Raw genomic sequence first — 24,887 nt, 5'->3', positions numbered from 1 at the left:
GGGAAAACTTTATTTGTTTACGTTTTGAAATTACCAAAAAAAATGATTTGAAACTAAATTTTAAGATATTTTCGTTTTCATTTTCAAGGAACAATATCACAAATAAAGGGAAGACTAGGGTTAAATTCGGGGATAATTGTTCCAAACATGCAGAAATAAAGGGCAACAGAAATGGCATTTTTTTTCTAATTTCCAGACAATATCTTGTGTTTAAGTGTATGGATCTCTCTAAAATTGTACTACAAGGTTCATTTCCACAAAGGAAAGACTGGAATTTGGTTTGATGGTTATTGGTTATAGACGGAAATCGCTGAGGTGTAACTGGACCCCCCCCCCCCCCCCCCCCCGCCCTGTTTTTTTTAGAGGTCATCCATTGGGTCCGCCTTACAAAAAGTTCTGGATCCGCCACTGCCCAGGTCTGCTTTTGAAGTGTTTGGAACAATGAGTACAAATCAGGCTTTCTCCATGCTATCAGTTTTGATGCTCATTGAGAAGTCTTAAAATCTTAATTCACACTGGTCACATTTGTGTAACTCATTAGTGTGGATCTTCTTATGCCTGTGCAAACTAGTTACCCATTTTGTCTTGAAAGGACAATAAGTGCATTGGTATGAAGACTCCCCCCTTCTTAACTTTAGTTCTGTGGTTCATCTTCACTTGCCTCCCGTATTGTAGAACCCCATATGCTTCAATATTCCTATTCTGAAGGAAAGATAGGTTTAGCTCGATTATTGCTTGCATGTTCTTTACTGTATAAAATGAAACGACATGTGACATATAAATTACCCAAAGTCATCAAAGCGTGAAATGCAAGTCAAGTTGTGTAGGGCAAACTTTTTCTGTCAAAAATATAAACTGATAAAGTTGCATTGGTGCATGATGTACGTGTTGTAGAGCACCCTTGATACTACCGCAGAGGTCAACCCTGAACAGTTTGGGGTAAGTATGTACACAACATTTAAGCAAGACATCGTTTTTGATGAAATAAAGAAAATGTTGAATATCGGACCCTTTGGACCTCAATGTGGACCATTTCGATAACTTGGCCGAAAATACCAAAATTAAAAAAATAAAAACACGGTGAGTTTCAGCATGCCAGAGTACCCCAATTATTCAATTGTTATTGAAATTCAAAAGAATTTATTTCTTGACAGTAAGGACCCCACAAACTTGTTCAATGGACCAAAAAATAATAAACACAATCATATATCGATTCAGCCTACCAAAGAACCTCAAGTTTTATTTTGGACCCTGTGGGCCAATTTAAAACCGGACCCAAAATCAAAAATCTTACGTCAAAACCTCGTTGAAATTGATCAAGAAGTGATTTATATAAAAAATATTAGAAAAGCATTGTTGTTTTTTATCCCTTTTTATCCCATTCTATTTCGATAGACATGATAGATGTACGTATTCAGTGATGAAGTGTCATTGCATTGGATAAATATAACTGTACTTTAAATAAAGATGCTGATGAATTATAAAAAAAAATCTATGACATGCTTCTTCTGCTTTGTAAAAAGACCCATACTCGAAATCCAATGATAAAATTTGTTTGCACATGCGTATAATGACTACTGCAGAAACATGAATTTTATCAAATTGGCATGCCTTTTAAAATATATTTCTTTAATCTAAAACAGTTACACTTTCAACTCTTAAATGATCCCCATGTTGTTATATTATGACTACAATGTATTATATTTCAAATAAATATTAATTCTATTGAATTTAATGGATTGTTCACTCAAACTTTTATCTCAAAGTCAGTACTATCAAACCCTTTTCTTACTTTAATCATTGTTTGAGTAAGTCGGCTGAATTAGGAATTTATTGCATAAAAATGACTAAAATTCATACAGTGAAAATGCAACGCATATACAATACTAATGAATCGATCTACAGTGAAAATGAAAGTAAAGTATCATTATTCAAAAGTAAACATGATTCGCATAAAGATAGTATCATAGTGGAATTCAATACAATATGGACAAACTAAATAACAAAAGCTATTCTACGTTATACAACATTAATAATTGTGTTGAAATGAATATTTTTCTTCAACTACATCTTCCCTGCTAGTTCTTTAATCACCTTCACGATTTGTTGGTAAAACGTCCTAAATATTCACCTATTTCGGTATATATTTCACGTATGGATGGCTCTCGGCGCGATAAAAACCCGTTCCCATCTCTTACTTAGTCTAACTTGTATTATTTATTACTGAACATTTACATGTGAACTATTTTTCTTCATTTTCTTCAAATATCATATTTTTTCGTCTGTTTATTTACCATTCTGCATCAGAAATGCATGGCATATACAGTGAAAATGGTATTTTAGGGTCTGCACTTTACATACACTGGTATATAGAATAATTTTGGATATTGAATAAAAATCTGTAAATGTCAATGCATGTATTTTATTTAACATTTAACGATTTTCCCAGATAGGTTTTTTTAAAACTAAAAATATGTTAGTGTGTTAATGAAAATTTTAAAACTGTAAAATGATCAATAAACATACGTATACCAAATGGTAGATTATTCGGGTCAAATATGCCATTTGTTCCTGCATAAACATATCTGTTTCTGTCAGCTAAATTGTTTGCTCCTGTGAAAATGTCAAAACCCTGTAACTTTCCTACAAAAGTTAAAAATTTAATTGACAGCATTACTTATTGTTATTTATTTGGAGTAAAAGGGTACTCATTTATCGTAACAAAGTGATCTTTATTCGCATCACTCCTTCAGATTTAAAACGGGTATTTTTCAATGTAGTTTGAAATATAGATATTTTGTATATCTTTAAAGTTCTTAAATCTATTATCAGTTGGTTTTTTTTAACCTAATCTACACGCTTCTACTATAAGTCTTTGGTAGGTATTTCTAGTTTGGTATGAGAATATACAAATTGCATGAACTGGTTTTATTCATATAGTGCAATTAAAATTTTTGCACACTTTATCCTACTTTTCTTTCCACAATTTAAATATATTTACTTTAAAAGGCCATATTTGAAAATCTTATGTTATTGCTAAATGATTTTGAAATGATTCATCTTGGAAACGACCACAAGAACACTTTATCATTTCTTTTTTTTTATTCCTTTATTTACATATTATAAATTAATACAACATATGCAAAAAGAAGATGTGTTATGATTTATAATGAGACAACTCACGACAAAAGACCAAATGAAAATAGAACGTCTTTTAAAAAGCTTGTTATTTTGAAACAGTAGAGAACATCTTTAAAGGGAAACAACAGATCAATAGGGATCTTCCTATAATTATGTGTAACCATTTATCTGAGTAATGTTGCAACCTAATATCAAGTATCTGATCTTGCATCCGAAAAATCAAAGTTTCTGACGGACGGATATTAACCTATATATTATATTATTGCTACTTAATATTTCGATATGATAAGAGCTGCACTGACTTTTACGTATTTTACTTTTACCGCCTTCTAAATGTTAAAAAATTAATATAATAAACAACTGTACTGGTTATAAAGCATATTAGATAAAAATATCATTATTTTTATGTTGAAAAAAGGTCCCTTACAAATATATTAATAAAAGAAAATGTGGTAAAAAGTCAATGAAATAGCAATCTAACAACACAATAACCAACATAAATATACAAACCAATGTAATCAAAATTACTACAAAATGACTTTGAGAAAGAAAATTTTACAACTGCTTACCAAATGCATCAAATTTGACTAAAACTGCTTTAGCCTCTTCTTCTGTTTCTGGAATCCACAAGTAAGCACCCGGAGTACTGGTGCATATCGCCTTGAAAGAAAAAAAACAAAATGAAAAAAAGGTTTTTCACATTTTTAAATGTTTTAGACTTAAGAAGACTCGTTCTTGTTTGGTTTTTTTTTGTTTTTTTGTTTATTTTTTGTTTTTGTTTAAATATATACCTTTTTTCCATTCTAAAATATGGCCTTTTTATAATTCTTGAGAGATGAAAAATTCTATTTAAAATTGTAGTGAAAAGGATAAGTCTAAAATCGATTTGTCAATATCCTTGTACACAGGTATCCGCCTGTCATACAGTGAAAAAAAAAACTCTTTTTACTTTTAATCAAAATACGAAAATAGGCAAACCAAACCAAATTGCAACATAAAATTTAATTTTACAGCTGATCTACCGAATAACTTATACTGCATATGACAATATTTTTTAAAATTGATTCAGCATGTTTAAAGTTTTAGAATTTCAGCAAACAGGCAAAATCTTGTCTAACGGATTTGAAACGTTAAGTACTTCCGTTCAGGAGACATATCATGTTAGTTCATCTGATATTTAAAAGGTAAATTTTAACTAACAGTTTCTTTTGTCTTAAAAATACTAGTATGTTATACGATGAACTCACATTTGCTACATGCCAATCTGTTCTATTTTCTCTATTGCTGCCTCCAAAAAGGTAACAATTTGGACTTATCCTTTGATTGGTCAGTTTTGTGTAACCCGCTGGACATGTGGTTGGAAGAGTTTTACAAGGGCCTATAAAGAAAATATTTTATATGATATGTTGACCAAGTTTCCTATGATGCCATACCAGAAACAATGGCAGTATGCAAACAGTTTAATTAGTTAATCACTTATGATATTAAAGCATATAAACTAAACAGAGCACATAAACCATGTTATAGACATACCACAAACATAAAAAAGGAAAGGTGGTATAATTGATAATGAGACAAATCTCCACAAGAAACTATATAACACAGAGTTTAATAGGTATACATATAACTTTAAATGTACATATATATAATACATGTTTTGAAAATAGATCGTTTCTCCAACTCAGATGCTCATCACACTGTTATTCGTACAGTAAAAACGACAGAATGCCCGCGTTCTTGAGCTAATCACACCCCATTCGTATTCAAATTCTCGGCAAAAAGGAAGTTGATGTTTGACATGTTTGAATAGCGCCACGTGTTCAATTCCAAGCTGCTAACCAAATGTGAATTCATTCTGTTGAAAATAGCTTGAGAAATATTCAATGAAAAAGTTTAATTTTTAGTTTTTCTTGAGGAATCAACAGCAAAGGCAAAAAGAAAGAGGTGTGACGAAGGAGATATCTGATGGATGACTGGAGACCAGAATGACGGACGAACAATGTTCATGCAATATTCTAAAATAAAGTATTTACCATAAATATAACAATGCAAAAGGAAGAATTTTGGAATGTATTTGAGGTAAAATTTACAATATTAAAGTAAAAATAATATTCTAAACTTTAGTAAATGTCTGTCAAATGATTCTTTCAAATGGTTAAGATATTGTAAATTAGAAATTTAATCATTAACTAAATCTTCATTTTTCAACTTCAAACTAGTAACAAATCAAATCATTATAAATTTAGAACTATAACAAGTTTACCTTTACACCTTCTGCACTGTTTTCCCTGGTTATAGTACCCATAATTCTCACCGCCAAATTTGTAGTTGTACCTTGAATTGCCTTTCCATATGCGTTTGCCATAGGATTTACCTATACAGAATTGTACGGTCAAAATTAATATAATTTTGTACGCTAGACGACCGTTTTGTAGATCATATCCCTTTAAAAGATAAAGCTATAACAAAAACCAAATGACAAATTTAAAGTTATATCTTACGTTGTTATTGATATTTTCTCTAGCTTCTCTCCCTCAAGTTTCGGGCTTGTGATGAATAAAATGTTTTAAAACCCTAGACCAAGGGAAAAGATAAAACTATAAAAATAGGAAAAATAATACTTATTATGCTTGTTAGTTAAACACATGTTTCTGTTCTTTGTTTAAATTAAATAAACGTGACCGCATTTTTGCTTTCTTGCTTCATACAAACAAAGGACAATTTACAGAAAGATAATGACATTAAATTGAATCTAATATCTGTCTTTTCATCAAATTTCTGTTTTTGGTCTTGCCATGAACTACATGATCTTTGTCATGAATGATCTAATATCCGTCTCGTCATAAATAATCTCAACTTTGTTCTGTTGTTTAGGTAGCAATAAATAGATAAGAAAAAAATATTAAAATTTGCCCTTATAAATTTTACCATCCCCTTTTCATTGCTTTCTTGCAATATTAAGCTTACTGTTTGTGTCATATATGTGCATATGTATGTAATCAGAATCTTCCATCAATTTTATATCCAGTATATAAAATGGTAAAATATAATTTCTTTTAGGTGTATCCATGGCACTAATTTGCATTTATTTGTTGTGAAATATTGCAAAAAAGAGGGGGGGACATATACCATTCAGCAAATCAAATGAAAATCATATGTCTGTCATCTCTTTTTTTTTGTAAAATTGCGTCAAAAACTTCGTGTAGAAAAAAGTGTTTGTAAACATTACATTAATTTCTGGACCGATGGCCTGTCTAGTAATGAAAATACGGATTGTCAAACAGAAAATAGCCCATAACACATGTAAAAAATAATCTTGATGCTCTTATAAACCAGCTTTGAAGGCTTAATTAGCACTCATCTGTCTAAAAATGAATTTTAGTACTCAATAACTTTCCTATTTGAAAAATCCACCGGGGCCAAAATGCGAAATTTAACTCCTAACTGTGTATTGCTACCTTAATAGTAAATATTTTTTCAAATTCTCCCACTAAACTTATTTTCGGTGTCCTGCTAGCTAAAACAAGTAATATGGCCTTTTAATTTTTTGAAAATTGGTTGAGTAATGAATATTTTATGAAGGTTAGCAGTTGACACTGAAACGCGACAAAAACTGATTTTAAAGAAAGGTGCCAAGTCAAAGTGTAAAATCTTGTCTCTACCTCAATTTTTGGCAAAGTTTTAAAAACTGGACCTCTTTTGTCAGTTTTTTATGTTGAAAATCTTAATAAAATCTCTGATGATGCAAAATTGTACAAAATATTAATCTTTATGCTTATTGCGTACCAAATACTTGATTAAACAATTTGGTGATAAGGAAACAATTTCTTACATCTTATTTAACTATACATTTAATATATGCCAAAATGTAACATGAAATCTTGTTAAAACAATAACTTGATATATTCGCAAGAAAAAAAACCCGACGCGTTCAATATTTACGCTACTACATACAAGACAATCCATCAGAAGCCAGGGTTAAGCCGATAGAGCACAAATACAAGCCGTGTGTCAAAATGTCTAATTTTGTTTGCTAAGGACTATAAACAATAAAAATGACATGTATTGTCATTCTTTATAAACACTTTATTTCCTCAGAAGTTGATTTCAAATCTAAATATCAATAGATTTGTAGCATGAAAAGTCTAAAATCATAAGATTCTGAGTTTAGTAAGTATGCCATAAGGTAGCAATAAACAGATAAAAAAAATATTAAAATTTTCCCTTATAAATTTTACCATCCCCTTTTCATTGTTGTCTTCCAATATTAAGCTTACTGTTTTTGTCATATATGTGCATATGTATGTAATCAGAATCTTCCATAGATTTAAATCCAGTATATAAAATGGTAAAATATAATTTCTTTTGGGTGTATCCATGGCAACAGTCTGCATTTATTTGTTATCAAATATTGCAAAAGGGGGGGGGGGGGGGAGATCACACATAATTTCCCAAAATTTGACTAAAAGTAGAATTTCAATCACTTGAGGTAATACCTTTTCTTAAACTGTTTACATACACCATTCAGCAAATCCAATGAAAATCATATGTCTTTCATCTCATTTTTGGTAAAATTGCGTCAAAAAATTCGTGTGGAAAAAAAGTGTTTGTAAACATTACATTAATTTCTGGACCGATGGCCGGTCAAGCTATGACAATACGGATTTTCAAACAGAAAATAGCCCATAAAACATATAAAAAATAATCTTGATGCTCTTATAAACCCATAGGCGGATCCAGGGGGCCCTGGGGGGCCCGGGCCCCCCTTTCGTGGGAAAAATTTGGTTGATTATATAGGGAATCATTGAAGCATGACTGGAGCGGCCCCCCCCCCTTAGGTCAGTCAGCGCACCCCCCCCCCCCCCCCCCCCCCTTAGGAAAGGTTCTGGATCCGCCACTGAAACCAGCTTTGAAGGCTAAATTAACTCAGCTGTCTAAAAATGAATTTTAATACTCAATAACTTTCCTATTTGAAAAATTCACCGGAGCCAAAATGCGAAACTTAACTCCTAACTGTGTATTGCTAATTATGTTCCATCATGAGTTTAATTTGGGTTGAATCAAGTCTGAGTCTCTTTTTAAAAAAAATAAAACAAATTAGTTTAATAAAAACATTTAACAATTCTTAGATTGCATATCTTACATCAATATCATTTAAATGAAATGCTAGTAAGCGTTATATGTCAATGAAACCAAAATAAATGTGCTTATATGGCAACACACAGTATTATATCTTAAAACAGTTGCCTTAACAATATATCCAGCAGACTGAATATAAATATATACGTTATCTTTATCTCTACTTTCTGTTCTAATCATAATTAAACTTAACAGGATTTTACAGTGAACTTTTTACATTTCTCCATCGGAGCTAAAATAAACTTACTTGTGAAAGAGGTTGAGAACATGCCAACAGTTGGTAATTGAAGCTTACTGTATTAATTGACATGGACAATAGATGGACAATAGATACCTGACAATATCAAGTAAAACTCAACTGTTTGTTAATTTTATCATCTTCTGCAGGAACGGAAAATGTGAACTGCTAAACTCAATTAAGATTGATTTTTTTCTAAAATATACAATGTAATTGAATTTTATTCATCTAGGGCATGCTCGTCCAAATGGTCCACATGAACCGTAAGGGAACTAAAATAATATATTTGTAATCCATGATTCAAATTAAAGACTTACCTTCCGAATATAGAACAACTATTAAGCAGAGCAATGCAGCTACAACTTGGATCTTCATTTCACTGCAAGAAGCTTTATATTTTTAAACATTGATTTATGCAAACTAAAGATTGTTTCAAGCGTTAAAATTTTAGTTTATATCGTTAATAGATATATGCTGCGGTGATTGTTTTCACAAGTGATACATCATAAAAAACAAGCATCAAATGTTTGTTTTCATAAGCTTTGTTGTCATTACAGAGTAATGCATCATGGGTGAAATTGCTTAGAAAAAAAGTAATAACGTACAAAAAAATATATTCAAAAACTTATTTTCGTATAGGTCGTGTAGCGGTAAACACATAACACATGTTATAGATAATATTGGGGTTGATACAAAGCAAACGTTATAAGTTATGTAGGGGTTATGTAGCATGTAGGGTGTTGACACCATGAAACATGTGTTTTAAGGCATGTAGGGGTAAACAAAAACATAATATATGGGACATGTAGGGATAAACACAAGGGTTGATTCGAAGCACATATCATATGACATGTAGGGGTTAACACGAGACACATGTAGTAGGTCTTTTAGGGGGTTGACACGAAAAACATCAGCTTATTTTTACAAAAGTTGTAAATTAGGCCTTCTTCGCTGAAATATTGTTTTTGTTTCAGAATTTTAAATTTCACAACTTTGCTTTGTGGGGGAAAATATTCCGGAACCCTTTATTTAAAAATCCGGAAATTCAGCTCCGTCTTATTTTATTGAGTTTTCTGTTATTTTGTATACAAAAATTGGGCCATCCTCTCTCAGCTGGACATTTCATAATTCATTATGGATATTTAAGGCAATTGCAAAGAATAGGTAAAAAGATGTATATATATATTTGTATGCAAATATTTATTTCTGTTCGTGAAATTGGGACTCAGTTGAGCAATCGAATAGCATGTCCGGCTGTCAGATTTTACAATGACCTGGTAAAGACAAGTTCTTCAAACATTTGAATACTGTTACGTCATCTTGAATGATAAGAACTGGAACCATTATAAGTGAAGGCCACGTTTATTCCATACATCTATATAAGTCTTATTCTTTTTAATTATTTATTATATACAGTATTACATGACGAAATTAAAATTTCTCACTACGACCTTTCCAAAATGAAGGGTCTGTCATTTTTTAATGTAAATAAGTGTCACAAAATGATTCTCAATCTCTTTCATATTTGGATGTGTCTATTTTTTGTGATGCATTTTGTCAGGTTATGTTATGTATTTCGGTTGTTTCCTGTAAGTAGTTAATACTTCAGTTTTATCATATATCTTTTGTATAGTCATTTTTTAAAAGTTGCTGTTTGCAAAAGTATAAATTATTCTAAATAATGGGGATGTTCTAGTACCTAACAGAAAACCCTGGCCGTTTTTGGCACAACTTTTTTGATTTTTTTGGTCCTCGATGCTGTTCAACTCTGTACTTGTTTCGGTTTTCAAAGTTTTGTATCTTGGCGTCAGTAGTAAGTCTTGTGTGGAAAAATGCACTTCTCGCGTATTAAAATTTTAAACTTGTTGCCTTTTGTTAGCTAATTGTGGTCATAAAAGAGGGAGGTTTGGCATGCCACAAAACCAGGTTCAACCCACAATTTTTTCCTTTAAAAATGTCCCCCTACCAAGTCAGGAATATGGCCATTGTTATATTATTGTTATTTAATCGTTTCCTTCAGTTTAAGTTTCTTACCCCGATTTAGTTTTTTGTCCATGGATCTATGAGTTTTGAACAGCGGTATACTACTGTTGCCTTTATTTAGAGAACCAAATTGATTAGAATATACAAAGTAAAGATATATAGATAGATATAAGAAGATTGGTCTGAGTGCCAATGCGACTACGTCCATCCATGTCACATTTTGTAAAAGTAAACCAATTACTAGTATAGGTCAAAATACGGTTTTCAACACGGAAAAAGCTATAAAGGGCCAAAAAAAGTCTAATGTAATACAATTCAAAACGGAAAACAAACGATAAAAAAAAAACGGAAACGTGAAACACTTATTAACCACATCAACAAACGACAACCACTGAACATGAGGTTCCTGACTTAGACCAGAAGCAAACATATGCAATAAGTTTAAACGCGTTAATAGGTACAACCATTAAAAACCAACAAAGAAAACCCCTGTTCATTGAAGCTACGACAAGATTATCCTTTAAGGATGTACTTAGATGAGATTTTTGAATAAGTGACTCCTTGGTGGTTTCCCATATGATACATGGTTAAATATTTTGCTCCGTAACACCTATTTATCTTTTAACATAAGACTTAAGAGCTCAAAAAAGGTCATTTGACAAAATTTTGAGACTCAAATAATGTCGATGCAAATATAAGGTAAAAGTCTGAGTCAGCCTTTCGCCGCCATATCTTATAAATCTATTACCTCGAAAAAGAGCTCCTTAATCTTTCAATATTTTTTTGCTTATTTTGATCCTTAACAAAACGAATGCCCTTCTAGCTTAAAGGGGCACTAGCTGTCAAATTCATGTTCACCGATTTGACTCAAATTCTCATATTTTATTTATATAAATGTAAAACATTTTTTCCAAAAATATGAAAAGTATAAAATAAACAATTTATAGAACATGGTCTCAATAAGATGTAGCTTCATTTCGTGTGAATTTTAGCCAATACGCCATCTAATTAACTATCGAGTTGACCTTCTATGACCATATAAGCGATATAAACAAATGCACATTTATAAATGGATTAAGTAACTCGTGCTATTGGATTTTTTAGGTCTGTTAAATTTTGTATTGTAGATTACAAATTATGTTTATCGTCGTTTTTATCGTTATAAGAATGATTTTGTGTGGATCGAATCAGTTAATCAAATTATTTACCTAGTTTCACTTTCAATGTTGACATTCTTTTCCTTTAAATACCCGTACACGTACAATGCATGCGTTATTCTATCTCTTTCTAATTATTACTTCACTATTTCACTTTCATTGATGATTGAACAAAAAAAATCATACTTTAGAATTTTTTTTATATATCTCGTAGCTAGTGCCCTTGAAAGCGTCAACTTTGAATTCTTGATTTATTTAATGAATGGCTATTATCTATTTTGAATTTATTGAACCATAAAACTAATTTTTGACTCTTCACATTGAATAATCCGCGAAGCGGATTATGTAAAATTTGAAGGGTCAAAAATTAGTTTTATGGTTCAATAAAATCAAAATAAATTATTGCCATTCATTATAAATAAATTTCTATCAAAAATAAGGCTCAAAGAACTTTTTATATTATTTATATTAACAATAACAACGTATATACATGTTGGCGTATGAATACACAACGTCAGAGTAGGCGTGTTGACATCAAGATTGACAACATTGAAAATAAAACTAATAATTTTAACCAATCAGAAGACAGTAAAACAACAAATTTATTTATTTTATTTTACCTTAGATCACCAAAGTACATCCTTAATTGAAAAAAGCGTTACAACAAGATAAAACACAGAAAACACAATAGCTTACACTTTTTCCCAAGTCACTATAAGTATAATATATTACACATTTGGGGTAAGTTATATATGAATGCAATTAATTAAATTACACATTATCTTGCAAATATTATCAATTATTACCTAATTACCGTTAAAAGAGCCGTGATGTAGTGGTTAGCGCATCTGACTACTATCGCAAAGGTTCCTGGTTCGATACCCGGTCCGGGATGTACATTTCAGAGATTGAATTTTCGGCTCTCCCTTAACACCATTTGCGAGTATGGTCTTGAGGACACGATGATAGTCCATCGAAAGGGGACGATAAATGGCTAGCCCGTGTTAAGAGAGAGCCAATCTCTTGCACGTAAAAGACACCGTTGTAGATTTCGAAAAAGTGCAGGTTTATGTCGCTACAAGGCAGCACTCGCTCCCGCAAAGTGGAAAGGATTTATGTCAGTTTTCAAAACTTGTTTCCCAATCCACTATAAATAAATATGATTAAACTAATTACCGTTACTAAGTTTCTGAAATGTAATTTATCAAAATTACAATTTCTTTACTAAATAGCTATCAAAGGTATCAGGATTATGATTAAATACGTCATATGCGCGTTTTGTCTACATAATATTCATCAGTGACGCTCAGATCAAAACCAATTATAAAGCTTAAGTAATTGATTAAATAACACATTACGTTTTATCATAATTTTATTAAAAATATATATATATATATATATATATATAATGACTGAATAAATAGTCAACGATCAATCTTACAGGGCGATGGATCATGTAATATGATTCTGTACACTACAAAATATAATATACAAGAATGTGTCCAAAGTACACGGATGCCCCACTCGCACTATCCTTTTCCATGTTCCATGGACCGTGAAATTGGGTAATAATCTAATTTGGTATTAAAATTAGAAAGATTTTTCTAAGTTTCAAGTTGATTGGACTTCAATTTTATCAAAAACTACCTTGACCAAAAACTTTAACCTGAAACTCCCACTTTTATTTTCTATGTTTAGTGGACCGAGAAATTGGGGTCAAAAGTCTAATTTGGCTTCAAAATTAAAAAGATTATATCATAAGCAACTAGTTTACTAAATTTCAAGTTGATTGGACTTCAGCTTTACCAAAAACTACCTTGACCAAAAACTTTAACCTGAAACTCCCACTTTCATTTTCTATGTTCACTGGACCGTGAAATTGGGGTCAAAAGTCTCATTTGGCTCTAAAATTAGAAAGATCATATCATAAGCAACAAGTCTACTAAGTTTCAAGTTGATTGGACTTCAGCTTCATCAAAAACTACCTTGACCAAAAACTTTAACCTGAACGGAAGGACGCACAGACGGACGAGCGGACGCACGGATGAACGGAGCCACAGACCAGAAAACATAATGCCCCTCTACTATCGTAGGTGGGGCATAATAACAAGTCAAAAAGGGTACAACATCACCATTAAATAACTATAAAATGAACAAATATTAGATATTTCGGATTACAGATATCCTTCTTCAATAATAGCACGATGTCAATGAATCATGTCAATATATTCAAACTGAGAAACTTTTTCTAAATCTTGAATTTATACAATTTAATCGAACACCACAGACGCTGATACAATTTTAAAATTTCCAAACACGGCGCAAAAGATTACAAAGATATGCCAAATGAAAATAATTATCTTCGATGTGAACTGGCACAACAGTTTAGATGTTAAAACTGCATTGAGGGCAGTCCTAAAAAAAAAATCAAAAATTTCTTAACCGATCCAAGTTGGTATAATATTTCAAATTTGACAACGTTAGGGCAATTGCAAAAGAAACTTCATATTTAAGCCTCCCAAACGAATAGCAGTCACACACAAGCTGATCTCAAAAACCTTACCATCACAATTATAGACCACAACGAGGGGTTGGTCGAAGGTCGGGAAAGATTTTGGATAAGAAAGTTACGGACAGTTTCCCCAGAGGGCATAAATGAAAAAACATAGAATGAGTCCCTCATTTTCCTGTCACCACTTGTTTCCAGTAACTCCGGCTTAGTACTGGCTTTACCATGTTTACAGTTCGAAATTTTTTTTTAAATACCAGTTCAAATTACAGGTCTCCATTCATTTGGGATGAATGTATAAGTAAGTAGCCACGTTCAACTATTTTACCTCATTAGATCAAACTTATTTTTCTAATCATTATTAGACTGCTATTCGTTTGGGACTTAAAAATGTCCGCTATAAAAGTCTCCGAGATGACAAAAGCAAAACAATTCCAACGAGAAAACTAACTAAAAAAGAACAAATATGTAAAACATCAACAAACGACAACAACCATTGAATTACTGGATACTGACTTGGGACAGACACATACAGTTGTATAAAGAATGTGACGGGGTTACACTAGTCTCGATGCACCAGAGTTATCGTTCTTAGAGCAAATATTAACTATGCATATGGAACGTCTGGGATAATCTAGATTAGGTTACACATGTTTACCGGATCCCCCACCGCCGCCCCCACCTTACCTTGGACAGTGGTGTAACAGTACAACATAAGAACGAACAATACAAATCAGTTGAAAAAGGCTTAACTCATTAGATGAATACATAAAGGCAACAGTAGTACTCCGCTGTTCAAAACTCGTAAATCGATGGACAAAAAACTAAATCGGGGTAACAAACTAAAACTGAGGTAACTGTAATATTTAGTCCTGGTATCTATGATGAGTTATAACAATGGCCATATTCCTGACTTGGAAACAGGACATTTTTTTCTTAAAATGGTGGGTTGAATCTGGTTTTGTGGCATGCCAAACCTCCCGCTTTAATGGCAATGTTAAATATAACATTAAAATGACAACATAACATTACAGGACTAATACAAATAAATAGGAGAACATATAAACAAAAAAACACATGAATCATAGCTAATAGAAATACATCTAACAAATGTACGGAGTGGAAGTGGCCGTTTACCTGTATATATCCTAACAACTGAGACATTAAGCACAGATCTGAGAGTACTCGTAGTTACTGACAGCTTGTTCAAAGCCAAATACAACTAATAAAATAATCCAGCATCTAAGACTAAATTCTTACCAAGATTTCTGTAAATCAGTGTTGATTGAGACCCACTGGAAAGAAATGCAACACTATTATTCTGTGTAACAGATTGTCATTTTTGCGTCAACCAGATTGATTTCTTGTTTTACTTCATTTGAATTTTTCAAGGGTAAGAAAAAATTGATTTCTTGTCCAAAAATACCAAGTGTTGCACTTATAAACATGTTTTCCTGTTTTAAAACATGCTAAATATGTAAATATACATTCTTGTTGTTCGGTGTGAGCCAAGTAAACCATGATAGGTCAATGTACGGCCTCCAGGCTCCGTGTTGAAGGCCGTACATTGACCTGTTTTTAAAACATGCTAAATAATTACATGATTGTGTAAATATACATTCTTGTTGTTCGGTGTGGGTCAAGGCTTCGTGTTGAAGGCCGTACATTGACCTATAATGGTTTACTTTTTAAAAATTGTTATTTGGATGAGAGTTGTCTCATTGGCACTCACACCACATCTTCCTATATCTATTCAAACATTAGATGAATTGCATTTATTTCAAACGTGCCAGAAAACATGCACATATTCGAATAAGCTGAAAATAATTCAAGTGAAACAGGGATGGGAAGATACAAAGACCTGTAAAATAAAAGTTAGAGTATCTATACTAATAAACGAGAAGACCTCATTTTGTGTGTCGCTTCTCTTCCTTCTACAATGAATTATTAATCATCATGCCTCTGTGTTCTATATAGGTATACTCGTATTTGTCATTCTATTCTTATGATCATTCAGTTATGGTTATTTTGGGAGGAAAACGAAAATAAAGGTGTCAGACCACCAATTAAAATCCCTATCTGTTCAACCAAATCTTGCAATTTTCACAGCTGTCTAAATATTTTACCTTAAATTTAACTACAAGGAAAACAGGTATATCCTGAATTGTACATGTATCACATTTCTACATGCCAATTTTCAACCAATGTTTTATATGAAATTTCTGATCTTGAAAACACAGGTACTATCAAAATAACTCCCGGTTTTCTGGAAATCTTAAATTAGATTACTATGTAGCGCATTAATCCTGATTTTTTAACGCCAACTCATAGACAAGTGAATTTTGAATCAAAACGGTCAACATATATTTTCCTTTCACCAAAAGTTTCATTTCTGCAAATTTGTTGGTGAGGTTCCTGACTTAGACCAGAAGCAAACATATGCAATAAGTGTAAACGCGTTAATAGGTACAACCATTCACCCGTAGCTGAAACAATAGAGTAACATTTCAAGAAAGAAAGACACACTATGCAATATCAATGAAAATAGCTTAAAAACCAACAAAGAAAACCCCTGTTCATTGAAGCTACAACAAGATTATCCTTTATAGTCCAGTCAATCTAACATATATTTGACCCTAACCTGAAAGTAATTGCAACAGAAGATTTTAAAGTTTTAATCGTTAGCATTATACCCTCAAATATACATGGAAAAAAGTCCCATAAAATCTAAATTGAGGAAGATTAAAAAAATCACCATTTAAAATTCCTATGGAGATTTGCATTGGAAAGGGAGATAACTCTTGCAAAAAAGGCAGAAATATGAATAAAAATTGATACAAAATTATAATTTGACCGCTTCTATTCCTCAGAATGTATTGATTCTTGATTTTTCAGCGGTCTTTAGAGTATAACAAACAACTCTAAAGATGTTTTCATATATTTTATCAAGCTATAATCTAGATTTCGTAATTTACAGGTTGACCATTTATTCAATTTTTCAACATGTCAAGGTAAAGAATCTCAAATTTATTAAAAATAATTAAGCATATATTCTTCTTTTTGTGTTTTAAAGTTTCTTAACATAAGTAATTTTCTGAAACACATAATATACAAATACAAACAATACCAAATTTTCACATTATTTTTTCAAAATAGTTACAAAGCTTCAAATTTGCAATTTCTTTAATGAAAAATGCACGAAAAAAAAAACTACCCACAACACTTCGGTTTTGTACATTTCATGAGCAGAATATTATACAATTTACTCAAATACAAACTTATAACCCCATCAAAGTATCATACTTTACATAAATTTCAAGAAAAACAACCAAAAACTGACCAAAAAGACTCATTTTTGCAAGAGTTATCTCCCCTTCCAATGTTAATTTCCATAGGAAATTTAAAATGCTGATTTTGAGTTTTCCTCAAGTTAGATTTTCTGGGACTTTTTTTCTGTGTATATAAAGGGCATACTGCTATAGATTAGAACTTAAACATTTTCTGTTGCAATTAGTTTGAGGTTAAATCTTAGTTTGACTGGACTATTAAGGATGTACTTAGATGAGATTTTTGAACAAGTGACTCCTTGGTCGTTTCCCATATGATACATGGTTAAATTCATGTTCACCGATTTGACTCAAATTCTCATATTTTATTTATATAAATGTAAAACACTTTTTCCAAACTATATGAAAAGTATAAAATAAACAATTTATAGAACATGGTCTCAATAAGATGTAGCTTCGTTTCGTGTGAATTTTAGCCAATACGCCATCTAATTAACTATCGAGTTGACCTTCTATGACCATATAAGCGATATAAACAAATACACATTTATAAATGGATTAAGCAACTCGTGCAATTGGATTTTTATAGGTCTGTTAAATTTTGTATTGTAGATTACAAATTATGTTTATCGTCGTTTTTATCTTCATAAGAATGATTTTCTGTGGATCGAATCAGTTAATCAAATTATTTACCTAGTTTCCCTTTCAATGTTGACATTCTTTTCCTTTAAATACCGTACACGTACAATGCATGCGTTATTCTATCTCTTTCTAATTATTACTTCACTATTTCAATTTCGTTGATGATTTGAACAAAAAAATCATACTTTGGATTTTTTTATATATCTCGTAGCTAGTGCCCTTGAAAGTATCAACTTTGAATTCTTGATTTATTTAATTTTACCTTAGATCACCAAAGTACATCCTTAAATTGAAAAAAACGTTACAACAAGATAAAACACAGCAAAACACAATAGCTTACACTTATTCCAAGTCACTATAAGTATAATATATTTCACATTTGGGGTAAATTATATATGAATGCAATTGATTAAATTACACATTATCTTGCAAAAATTATCAATTATAACCTAATTACCGTTAAAAGAGCCGTGGTGTAGTGGTTAGTGCATCTGACTACTATCGCAAAGGTTCCTGGTTCGATACCCGGTCCGGGATGTACATTTCAGGGATTGAATTTTCGGCTCTCTCTTTACACCATTTGAGAGTATGGTCTTGAGGACACGATGATAGTCCATCGAAAGGGGACGATAAATGGCTAGCCCCGTGTTAAGAGAGAGACATATCTCTTGCACGTAAAAGACACCGTTGTAGATTTCGAAAAAAAGTGCAGGTTTATGTCCGCTACAAGGCAGCACTCGCTCCCGCAATGTGGAAAGGGATTTATGTCAGTTTCAAACTTGTTTCCCTTTATCAAAATTACAATTTCTTTACTAAATAGCTATCAAAGGTATCAGGCTTATGATTAAATACGTCAGAGGCGCGTTTCGTCTAGATAATGCTCATCAGTGACGCTCAGATCAAAAATAGTTATAAGCTTAAGTAATTAATTAAATATTAACACATTACGTTTTATCATAATTTTATTAAATATATATATATATATATATATATATAAAAATGACTGAAAAAATAGTCAACGATCAATCTTACAGGGTGATGGATCATGTAATATGATTTTGTACACTACAAAATATAATATACAAGAATGTGTCCAAAGTACACGGATGCCCCACTCGCACTATCCTTTTCCATGTTCCATTGACCGTGAAAATTGGGTAATAATCTAATTTTGTATTAAAATTAGAAAGATTATACTATAGGAAGATATGTACTAAGTTTCAAGTTGATTGGACTTCAATTTTATCAAAAACTACTTTGACCAAAAACTTTAACCTGAAACTCCCACTTTCATTTTCTATGTTTAGTGGACCGTGAAATTGGGGTCAAAAGTCTAATTTGGCTTCAAATTAAAAGATTATATCATAAGCAACTAGTTTACTAAGTTTCAAGTTGATTGGACTTCAGCTTCACCAAAAACTACCTTGACCAAAAACGTTAACCTGAAACTCCCGCTTTCATTTTCTATGTTCAGTGGACCGTGAAATTGGGGTCAAAAGTCTAATTTGGTTTTAAAATTAGAAAGATCATATTATAAGCAACAAGTCTACTAAGTTTCAAGTTGATTGGACTTCAGCTTCATCAAAAACTACCTTGACCAAAAACTTTAACCTGAACGGACGGACGCACAGACGGACGAGCGGACGCACGGACGAACGGAGCCACAGACCAGAAAACATAATGCCCCTCTTCTATCGTAGGTGGGGCATAATAACAAGTCAAAAAGGGTACAACATCACCATTAAATAACTATAAAATGAACAAATATTAGATATTTCGGATAACAGATATCCTTCTTCAATAATAGCACGATGTCAAATGAATCATGTCAATATATTCAAACTGAGAAACTTTTTCTAAATCTTGAATTTATACAATTTAATCGAACACCCACAGACGCTGATACAATTTTAAAATTTCCAAACACGGCGCAAAGATTACAAAGATATGCCAAAAGAAAATAATTATTTTCGATGTGAACTGGCACAACAGTTTAGATGTTAAAACTGCATTGAGGGCAGTCCTGAAACAAACAAAAAAAAAATCAAAAATTTCTTAACCGATCCAAGTTGGTATAATATTTCAAATTTGACAACGTTAGGGCAATTGCAAAAGAAACTTCATATTTAAGCCTCCCAAACGAATAGCAGTCACACACAAGCTGATCTCAAAAACCTTACCATCACAATCATAGACCACAACGAGGGTTGGTCGAAGGTCGACAGAGTCGCTCGGGAAAGATTTTGGATAAGAAAGTTACGGACAGTTTCCCCAGAGGGCATAAATGAAAAAACATAGAATTAGTCCCTCATTTTCCTGTCATCACTTGTTTCCAGTAACTCCGGCTTAGTACTGGCTTTACCATGTTTACAGTTCGAAATTTTTTTTAAAATACCAGTTTAAATTACAGGTCTCCATTCATTTGGGATGAATGTATAAGTACGTAGCCACGTTCAATTATTTTACCTCATTAGATCAAACTTATTTTCTAATCATTATTAGACTGCTATTCGTTTGGGAGGCTTTAAAATGTCCGCAATAAAAGGCTCCGAGATGACAAAAGCAAAACAATTCCAACGAGAAAACTAACTAAAAAAGAACAAAAAACAAATATGTAAAACATCAACAAACGACAACAACCATTGAATTACAGGATACTGACTTGGGACAGGCACATACAGTTGTGTAAAGAATGTGACGGGGTTACACTAGTCTTGAAGCACCAGAGTTATCGTTCTTAGAGCAAATATTAACTATGCATATGGAGCGTCTGGGATAATCTAGATTAGGGTTACACATGTTAACCGGATCCCCCATCGCCGCCCCCACCTTACCTTGGACAGTGGTGTAACAGAACAACATAAGAACGAACAATATAAATCAGTTGAAAAAGGCTTAACTCATTAGATGAATACATAAAGGCAACAGTAGTACTCCGCTGTTCAAAACTCGTAAATCGATGGACAAAAAACTAAATCAGGGTAACAAACTAAAACTGAAGGTAACTATAATATTTAGTCCTGGCATCTATGATGAGTTTATAACAATGGCCATATTCCTGACTTGGAACAGGACATTTTTTAAGAAAAAAATGGTGGGTTGAATCTGGCTTTGTGGCATGCCGAACCTCCCGCTTTAATGGCAATGTTAAATATAACATTAAAATGACAACATAACATTACAGGACTAATACAAATATATAGGAGAACATATTAAACCAAAAAACAATTGAATCATAGCTAATAGAAATACATCTAACAAATGTACGGAGTGGAAAGTGGCCGTTTACCTGTATATATCCTAACAACTGAGGCACTAAGCACAGATCTGAGAGTACTCGTAGTTACTGACAGCTTGTTCAAAGCAAATACAACTAATAAAATAATCCAGCACCTAAGACTAAATTCTTACCAAGATTTCTGTAAATCAGTGTTGATTCAGACCCACTGGAAAGAAATGCAACACTATTATTCTGTGTAACAGATTGTCATTTTTGCGTCAACCAGATTGATTTCTTGTTTTACTTCATTTGAATTTTTCAAGAGTAAGAAAAAATTGATTTCTTGTCCAAAAATACCATGTGTTGCACTTATAAACATGTTTTCCTGTTTTTAAAACATGCTAAATATGTAAATATACATTCTTGTTGTTCGGTGTGAGCCAAGTATAAACCATGATAGGTCAATGTACGGCCTCCAAGGCTCCGTGTTGAAGGCCGTACATTGACCTATAATGGTTTACTTTTTTTTAAATTGTTATTTGGATGGAGAGTTGTCTCATTGGCACTCACACCACATCCTCCTATATCTATTCAAACATTAGATGAATTGCATTTATTTCAAACGTGCCAGAAAACATGCACATATTCGAATAAGCTGAAAAATAATTCAAGTGAAAACAGGGAAGGGAAGATACAAAGACCTGTAAAATAAAAGTTAGAGTATCTATACTAATAAACGAGAAGACCTCATGTTGTGTGTCGCTTCTCTTCCTTCTACAATGAATTATTAATCATCATGCCTCTGTGTTCTATATAGGTGTAGTCGCATTTGTCATTCTATTCTTATGATCATTCAGTTATGGTTATTTTGGGAGGAAAACGAAAATAAAGGTGTCAGACCATCAATTAAAAATCCCTATCTGTTCAACCAAATCTTGCAATTTTCACAGCTGTCTAAATATTTCACCTTAAGTTTAACTACAAGGAAAACAGGTATATCCTGAATTGTACATGTATCACATTTCTACATGCCAATTTTCAACCAATGTTTTATATGAAATTTCTGATCTTGAAAACACAGGTACTATCAAAATAACGCCCGGTTTTCTGGAAATCTTAAATAGATTACTATGTAGCGCATTAATCCTGATTTTTTAACGCCAACTCATAGTTAAGTGAATTTGAATCAAAACGGTCTAAATATATTTTCCTTTCACCAAAAGTTTCATTTCTGCAAATTTGTTGGTTAGTTTAAGTAAACCGGATGACATCAAAACCACTATTTTGTGTCAGAGTATGACTACGTTTTAAATTGGAGGGAGTAATTGGTGGTCTGACACCAAAAGCGTCCGGATTCCATCATTAGACCAACTTTTAAATCATACAAGACTTCGGTTTAATTTGCAGATGGCAGTTAGGTCCGCTGCTGTATGCCCTGAGGTAATCGGTGCCCTCAGGTAATCGTGGCAATAGTGCCCATATGCGTAGTAATAACATGATCTAAAAATAGAATAAACTAAAAATACATCATTGTACTTTCTATTTCGACTGACAGTATATGTGCGAAAAATAGGAGAAAACAGGAACACATACAATTTTTTACAATAAGCTACGACAAATAATTCACGAAAAAAATCCAAATATTTGGTTTATTTGTGATCAGTGCAACGTGAACAGATTTTTATTTAGTGAAACGTGAATGACTTAAAATAATTAAAAAGAAAACACTTTTTAAATGGCGATTTAAACTTTTATAATAATAGTTGTCAAAAACTGGTTTCATAGAGACTTATGTAAATAAATGTATATAATTATTTAAACTAACTATTAAAGAATAACAGTTATCCACACATCATGCATAAGGCAGCAAACATTTGATTTTCGGGGGGGGGGGGGGGTTATGGATTTTTTTTCTTCGGCGAAAGACAATATTTTGGAGACAGGTCGAAAACATTTTTTTCTTTCATTTCAATTTTAGCATTACATATAGTGGCAGAACAATTAGAATCAAGCTTTAAAAAAAACATATCCCCCCCCCCTGAGAATGGAATGATTGCTGCCTAAGTTTCGTGAATGTCCTGTTGAAACTTTGACTATCATTGTGTTTGGTAATATATGACAATTACATATGGACAGATTACGCATATATTGATTTTGGTTACTTCTTTTAAAGTAACATAAGTAGAAAACGATAACATTTAATAGATAGGTTAATGAAAATCAGTCCATCTTGTCCGACTGCATGAGGGGCGGCGGCGGATTCATCCATTTAAAAAAAGGGGGTTCCCAATCCAGGACACAAGAAGGGGGTTCCAACTATATGTTTCCATTCAAATGCATTGATCTCCAAAAAAAAAGGGTTCCTATTACCCAGAACACCCCTGGACCCGCCACTGTCCATTGTTCAACTACTAAATTGTCTGTTTTACTTACTAGTACACTTGGTACAATAAAAAACCTGATAATAAATTGTTCAAATAAGGCCTTTGAAAATAGTGGAATTAATTACTTTTGGAGTGTCAAAAACTCGTTGGAAGTACTTGATAAATTGCATGAATATATGGTGATTTTAAATCTGTTCAAAGTTTTGATTTTTCCACCCTATATACCACTTTGCCTCATATTCTTATTGAGAAAAAAATCACATCCCTAATTAACTGGGCATTTAAAAAGTCGGAATGCGAGTACATATGTTCAAACTCTTTGCGATCATTTTTTAGTAGCAATAAACAAAAGAACTATGTCAATTGGACATGCTTTGATACTATTTATGCGCTTGAATTTTTATTTGATAACATTTTTTGTTATTTTTAGAGATTCCGTACATCGTCAAGTTATTGGAATTCCAATGGGGACTAACTGTGAACCAATTATTGCGGACCTGTTTTGTATTGTTATGAGTTACAATTTATGACTTAAATTAGCAAAGACCCATCTAAACAATATTTGGTACAAAAATTCAACAATACTTTTAGATATTTGGATGATATATTGGCTCTCAATAATAACGACTTCGTATGTATACTAAAGAAATTTATCCTGTAGAACTTACTTTAATTAAAGCTAATGATAACAATGACCACTGCCCTTTCCTCGATCTTGATATCTATATCATAAACGGGAAGATTAATACAAAAATTGTTGATAAGAGAGATGTTTTTTCATTTCCTATTGTAAATTATCCATTTGTAGATGGTGACGTTCCCTTGTCATCATCTTATGTGTTTATATATCTCAACTTGTACGATTCTCTCGTGTATGTAACAACGTATTAGATTTTAGCGAGAGAAATTTATGTATTACTAAAAAATTATTACACCAGGGTTTTCGATATCACAAACTGGTCAAAACATTTACTAAATTTTATCATCAGTATAAGGAAATAATTCGTAAATATAACTCAACATGCAGACATCTTATACGTTCGGATATTTCACATCCAATTTTTTATGGAAGTATTCTAAACAAAGAACAAAATGTCTGTATTCTCCTCAGAAACTAACAAAACCTTTAAATAGACTTATTAAAAAGGGATATAGTTACGATACTGTTGTCAGGTCATTAAAGATTG

General features: G+C 32.2%; 1 protein-coding gene across 3 annotated transcripts; it reads right to left on the bottom strand.

Annotated features, from left to right (window-relative positions):
* Positions 1-2,532: 2,532 nt before the first annotated feature.
* LOC139506181 (uncharacterized) lies at positions 2,533-21,613 on the bottom strand (the record flags this gene model as incomplete). 3 transcript variants are annotated; one of them, XM_071295409.1, is given in 7 exon segments in its annotated part: positions 2,533-2,643; positions 3,711-3,801; positions 4,389-4,519; positions 5,405-5,515; positions 8,836-8,897; positions 15,428-15,462; positions 21,508-21,613. In XM_071295409.1, coding segments are annotated over 5 exon segments (502 nt in total), but the record flags the coding sequence as incomplete, so codon positions are not given.
* Positions 21,614-24,887: the final 3,274 nt, after the last annotated feature.

This window comes from Mytilus edulis, unplaced genomic scaffold, assembly GCF_963676685.1.
Source record: "Mytilus edulis unplaced genomic scaffold, xbMytEdul2.2 SCAFFOLD_1221, whole genome shotgun sequence".
Taxonomy (NCBI): Eukaryota; Metazoa; Mollusca; class Bivalvia; order Mytilida; family Mytilidae; genus Mytilus; species Mytilus edulis.
Note: the sequence above shows the minus strand (reverse complement) of the source record. Positions and strands in the feature narration are given on the sequence as shown.